The sequence below is a fragment of the Myotis myotis genome, unplaced genomic scaffold, assembly GCF_014108235.1.
Source record: "Myotis myotis isolate mMyoMyo1 unplaced genomic scaffold, mMyoMyo1.p scaffold_m19_p_3, whole genome shotgun sequence".
NCBI classification, from domain to species: domain Eukaryota; kingdom Metazoa; phylum Chordata; class Mammalia; order Chiroptera; family Vespertilionidae; genus Myotis; species Myotis myotis.
The window spans coordinates 22,044,392-22,051,161 of record NW_023416335.1 but is presented as its reverse complement, the minus strand read 5'-3'; the positions used below and the strand labels follow the sequence as shown (position 1 = coordinate 22,051,161).

General features: G+C 33.8%; 1 protein-coding gene across 3 annotated transcripts in view; it reads right to left on the bottom strand.

Annotated features, from left to right (window-relative positions):
- Positions 1–678: 678 nt before the first annotated feature.
- ADAM9 (ADAM metallopeptidase domain 9) overlaps positions 679–6,770 on the bottom strand; it is a 102,547-nt gene continuing 96,455 nt past the window's right edge. For all 3 annotated transcript variants that reach the window (XM_036298856.1, XM_036298857.1, XM_036298855.1), the window contains 2 exons: positions 3,221–3,288; positions 679–2,079 (listed from right to left, as the gene is read on the bottom strand). In XM_036298856.1, the coding sequence (XP_036154749.1) occupies positions 1,986–2,079; positions 3,221–3,288 (162 nt within the window). In that variant the 3' untranslated portion in view covers positions 679–1,985. The remainder of the gene's footprint in view (positions 2,080–3,220; positions 3,289–6,770) is intronic.

Below are 6,770 nucleotides of genomic sequence, written 5' to 3'. Positions count from 1 at the left end.
AATCCCAGTAATGAATTACAATTGCAAACTTTGAGATTATATGAATGAAAGACAAATATTTTTTCTTTTTTTAAATATTTCTTTTATTGATTTCAGAGAGGAAGGGAAAGGGAGAGAGAGATAGAAACACCAATGATGAGAGATCATTGATCGGCTGCCTCCTAGGGGGATCAAGCATGCAACTCAGGTATGTGCCTGACGGGGAATTGAAATGGGACCTCCTGGTTCATAGGTCCGTGCCCAACCACCGAGCCACACAGGCTGGGTTTTTGTTTTTGTTTTTAATATATTTTTATTGATTTCAAAGAGGGATAGGGAGATAGAGATGGAAACATCAATGATGAGAGAGAATCATTGATCAAAAGATACAAATATTTTAGTCTTATATGAATTCATTCAGGGACTTAAATTGAAATGAAGATTCTTCATTGGGATTGTTTATAACTTTTAATGTATATCTGATTGTTAAAATAATGTACTATTTCAGAGAACTGAAATATGTCTTCTTCAAAACTGTTTTCCTTTAGTAACATTGTGTATAATTTGACAGGTCTAAAAATTAGTGAAATATCTGTAAAAGATTGACTAGTACAGTAGTTTAGCCTAGTATAAGTTTTAATAAGGTTATAAACAGCTGAGTAGGAAGTTACTAGGCAACACAAACAGAATTTCAAGTAATTTATTTATTGTAAATGTTATATTTGCATATGTATATATACACAAACCAAATTTTCTTTGAAAAACTAATGAAATTCAGTTAATAAACCTATTATTAAACTTTATTATGAAAGGTTATGTAAAATTTTTAGGTGCTTAAAATTTTACCATCCATCACATTTCTTCCATAGTAAAAATGCATTTTTAACAGTTGTGATAACTCATAGACACCACGTAACATTTTTGCACTTATTTAAGAAAACCTTTTCTTCCTTTCTCTAGCCTAATTCCTTTGAAAATATTAGTGTCAAGAGAGACCTGTTCCAGCACACTTTAGTAAATGTAAACATTCTAAATTATATTAAAAGCAAGCTTTAAAGTTTCAGATTTTACACTTAAAGTGCTCATGAAATTATCAAGTGGTTTTATAACAGCTCAATTGATTGAACATACAATTGTTCCTGCTTTATACAGCCATGAATCAACAGCATTTATCTGATTAGTTCTATTAAATACTTCGTACCTTAAGTTTTATACTTCATTAAAATAATGCTATTGTAAAAGGATGTCATGTTTTAACATGATCCACAATAGAATTTTATTAAATTAATTTTTCTAATATTCATTATCCATAGATAGATCCATAGACTCTATTATCCACAGAATCCATAGAATCACTTATCTATAGAATGATCATAAAAGTGGAAGATGACTGTGTGTGAATACACACATATATACCCTTAGTGTATTTTGTACTTAAAAATATTATGGACCTTAACTGTGGGATTTGTGCATTCTTTTGAAAACAGAATAAACTTTTATTCAAGAATCTAGCATATGATGATTATTAGTCTGTGCAAGATGAAAAATATTATATATTATTGGCAGTAAATTAATCAGTTTTCACAGGTATTAGATTATCACATGTTCAACCTGAAACTACATTAATGATAACTAAGATCAAAATTCATAATTACATTTAAGCATATAATGACAAAACTTAACCAATACAGTTAATTTTAGGATTATTACAGTAACATGTTCAAAATAACAATCCATGTTAGACACATTAACTTCACAGATGACTGAATGCAACTTATTCAGTGATAGAAATGAAAATGTTATTCTAAATTCCCTGACTTCGTTGAACTTCTTATATTTCTCAATTCCCATTACTCAATTTCTGTTTGTCTGTGTTAACAGAGTTTGTTTTGTGGTGTTGTATTTTCATTCATAGTTGCAGCAGGAGGAAAGGATTTTCAAGAAAATATCAGGAAAAAAAACTATTAGCTTCCCTGAAGATATCGGCAAAAGGAAAGGTAAAACAATCAAGTGAGGGAACTGTATAAAGGAGGTGCAGGAGCAGGACGAACAGGAATTAAATTTCCCTGAGATGATACTTTTGGTTGGGGTGGAGGTGGCCTGTGAGAAGAAAAAAACAGTTAATCATGTGTTTAGATGGAATAAAATGCTACATTCATTTCAAACCCAATATAACACCATCCTTAACATTACTAACCATTCTTAAGGATACGCTTTATTCTGAGATTATTATTAATCTGATATACAATGAGTAAAGGTCTTCAAACAAAGTCTAAAATGGATACTTACATTAAATTAATGCTATTCTATAACCAACAATGTAGTGTGGAGGTTCTGGTTTATGTTTTAAAAAGAATAGTGCAGCCCTAGCCTATTGGTTGGGCTCAGTTGGTTGGGCATCGTCCCATGCAACAAAGAGTTGCTGTTTTGATTCCCAGGGCATATGCCCAAATTGCGGGCTCGATCCCCAGTGGGAGACCGGAAGGAGGCAGCAAATCGATGTCTCTCTCATATCGATGTTTCTCTCTCTCTCTCTCTCTCTCTCCCTCTCCCTTCCTCTATCTCTAAAAATCAATAAAAATAAATAAATAAAAGAATAGCATATGAAATTCAAAGGACAAATAGTAAAAAGCAAGTGAGGAAACTATGTGATTAAGCAAGCACCCCTTGTGCTGTTAGGATTTAAGGGCAGGAAATTATGTAAATATAAATCTTATATATATGCACATCACTGAAATTCCTGCTCTCTCAAACATAATATCCACTCTAAGAATTAAACTGGCTATACCTTCTATACCTGTCCTTCTCAATCCTCATACTTTAACCTGTGGATACCTTTTCCTTAACCACTTTGATCAATTATAGTATACCACTAATCCAACAACACACGACATTACCAGGTGAACATCTGTCTCACAAGGTTTACTAGTATATATACTTCCCTTAATGCTCAATTGGATTTCAACACACTCTTATTGTATGATAAAGATTATACATGAGGACACGCCTCAGTGTTGCAATTCAACTGTAATTTCAAGGACTTTGGGGGGTGTAAGAGGTGGGATGCATTTTATGTGATGCAAAATACAGTAATAAATTCTTTCCTTTTTGCTGATTTTAAGCCCATCTTTACTGAGTCTTTAATTTGATTCTTTTTTAAATTAAAAATAGAAGGAAAAATATTAGATATTATCTCTGAATTTCATTCTGGTCAAGTAATCTAAGCAACTTCATTTCAAACCTTGATGGGAACTGCTGAGGCTGCTTTGCTGCATATGTTGGTACAGGAAATCTGTTTTCATATGCATTCTACAAAAGAAAAAAGTTATTACCACAGTGCACTCATAAATATATTTTCTATTCAGTTAGTTATTTTCCATATAAAAGTAACCAATATATTTAAAATCAATGAATAGACAACTTACTTATAACACTGACATTTAAAAATATTTTACTTATTCAACATCTTTACCACTGAAAATGGAATACTTAATTCTTTTAAGGCTATATATATATATTTTTAAAAATATATATTTTTTTATTGATTTTTTTACAGAGAGGAAGGGAGAGAGATAGAGAGTCAGAAACATTGATGAGAGAGAAACATTGACCAGCTGCCCCCTGCACACCTCCCACTGGGGATGTGCCCGCAACCAAGGTACATGCCCTTGACCGGAATTGAACCTGGGACCTTTCAGTCCATAGGCCGATGCTCTATCCACTGAGCCAAACCGGTCTTGGCTAAGGCTATATATTATTAAGTTCAATATTACTAAAGTATTATAATCAACTACATTATTTAAAACATAACACATTTCCTATGTCAATATATTTTAAATAAATCTTCTAAAAATATATTGCCAAATCTATACAGTACCTAAATAGTACTACAAATACCACTGATCTGCTTTTGGAATTCCTTATATTATTCCTTGACAAGGTGGTTGAGAGAAAGATTTACAACAAAGTGAGACTCTATAATACAGCCTTAAATATGAGAGTAAAAGTAAGAAAAATTTTCACATATCACATTACATTAGGAAAAGTCAGGGAAGATCAGATGAAATTACTAAATCATTGATGAAGTGTTCTCAACTAAGGCTCTATTAGTGGCAGAATATGCACAGTGATGAAGAAAAGCTTAATCATTCTATGGCTTCTGCTATGGAGCAGATGTTCCGCTATTTTTTTGCCCGTTGAGTGATTTGTTTCTACTATGAAAATAGAGAAGGGAAGCAAAAAAAAATTGTCTCCATCCTCGTCCATCAGGCCTGGGTACAGCACTTGAAAGGAATAGTTAAAGTCTACTTCTTGGAATTTACATATATTTTTATATGTATGCAAAAACCAATGTACATAAAAAATCTTTCTTTTTTAATGGTAAAAAGAACAACCTGTTTTGAAACAACCTGTTTTTAAATTCATGGTAAATCCATTAGATGGAATGCTATGACACTAAAAAGAATGGGGTACATACTCATTTCTCACAAACAATGGTACAACCCATCAAGCACCATCAACAATCACAGTAACACAGTATCACAAAAATAAAATAACAATTCTCCAGAAACCAAAATCAAAAGTGATGAAAGACTGTTATCTAAATAACAGAGAATTCTAAATACCTGTTATAAAGTAACTCAATGAGATAGCAAAAAATTCAGAAAGGCAATTCAATAGCTCAGGAATAAAATTAATGAACAAAAGAAGTGCTTTACCAAAGAGATTTAAACTCTAAAAACAAAAACAAACAGCAATCTAGAGCTAAAGAACTCAATTAATGAGATGAGGAATGCATTAGAAAGCATTGGAAATAATTCAGACGGAAGAGAAGAGAGAACTAAGATCTTTTTAAAATGAAAATACTCTGTGAGAATAATCGGACTCCATTAGGAAGGGCAACATAAGATAATGGGTATCCCAGAAGGAGAAGAGAGAGCCTATTTAAAGAAATAATAGATGAGAACTTCCTAAAGTTGTGGAATGAACTGAACGTAAAAGTACAAGAAACTAACAGAACACTTAATTATCTCAACGCAAACTAAAACAAAAAACACCTTCTCTAAGACACATTATATTCAAAGAGTCAAATGCCAATGATAAAGGAAGAATTATAAAGACAGCGAGGGGGGAAAAAGACAGTAACCTACAAAGGAACCCCCATCAGGCTATCATCAGATTTCTCAGCGGAAACTCTACAGGCCAGGAGAGAGGGAATAATATATTCAAAATAATGAAAGACAAAAAATATCAGTGAAGAGTACTCTATCATCCAACCAGGTTATCATTCAGCGATGAAGGAGAATCAAAGGCTTTCCCAGACAAACAAAAGCTAAGAGAGTTCACCACCACAAGAACTGCATTACAAGAAATGTTGAAAGCAGATCTTTTACCTTGAATAAAATATAAAAACACACGAAGCTTTAAGATGACAAATAAAATCAGAAAATGGCAACTCTATTTGTAAACAGGATATTAAACATTTATTTATAGTTGCATAAAAGTTAAAGGAGGGGAGCACTTAAAATAAATATAGCTAATTCAGGTTGGTAGCAAACATTCTCATACATAGAATATTATGCGACACAAAAACCTAAAAGAGGAGGAGAAAGGGGGCCCAACTTGTATAGTCAAATGAAGATGATAAGCTATCAGGAAAAAAGGACTATTTTATCTATGAGACATTTTATACAAACCTCATGATAACAACAACAACAAATCTAGAGCTGAGATAAGGTCAATATCTATACTAATAAAAGCCTAGGTGGCCCTTGTGCCCTCACATCATCACAAGATGGCCACCCCCACAAGAAGACCACCACAAGATGGCCGGCAAGGGAGGGCAGTTGAGGGCGATCAGGCTGGCAGGGGAGAGCAGTTGGGAGCCACTGAGTCACCAGGGGAGGGCAGTTGGGGGCCATTGGGTCACCAGGGGACGGCAGTTGGGGGTGATCGGGCCAGCAGGGGAGCAGTTAGGGGCAATCAGGCAGACAGGCAGGCAAGTGGTTAGGAGCCAGCAGTCCCGGATTGTCCAACTGCCAGTATCTAAACCGGCAGTCAGACACCCCCCCCGAAGGGGTCCCAGATTGGAGAGGGTGCAGGCTGGGCTGGGGGACACCCCCCCTCCAGTGCATGAATTTCATGCACCAGGCCTCTATTATTAAAATAAAAGCTAATATTAATATTTTTTAAAATTAGGTGAGAAATTATTATCTTTCTTAATCTCATACATAAGGACTCTACCAACAGCTGAAAATGTACAAATAGCTACCAGGGATTGCTTTAAGGACTTCTAAATATCAACAAGTAAGGTTTCACAGGAAGAACATGGAGAAATTTTTAAATATGCCAGAAAAACTGAAAGCTTCCCCTGCTAAGATCAGGAATAATATAAGGATGCTAATTTTACCACTGCTATGCAACATAGTGCTGAAAGTTCTAGCCAAAACAATTGGACAAAACAACAAATTAATTAATTAATTAATGGTATTCAAATAGGAAAAAATAAGTACAACTACTTCTATTTCCAACTACTTCATAATATATGTAGAAAATTTCAAAGAAACCACAAGAAAGCTACTAGAGCTAATAAATGAATTCAGCAGTGATGCAAAATATATAATAAACATGCAAAAATCAACTTTGTTTCTATACACCAGCAATGAACAATCTGAAAAGGAAATTAAGAAAGCAATTCCATTTACAATAGCATCCAAAGAATAAAATACCTAGGGATAAACTTAAGCAAGAAGGTCAAAGATGTTTACACTGAAAACTTACAACCTGTTGAT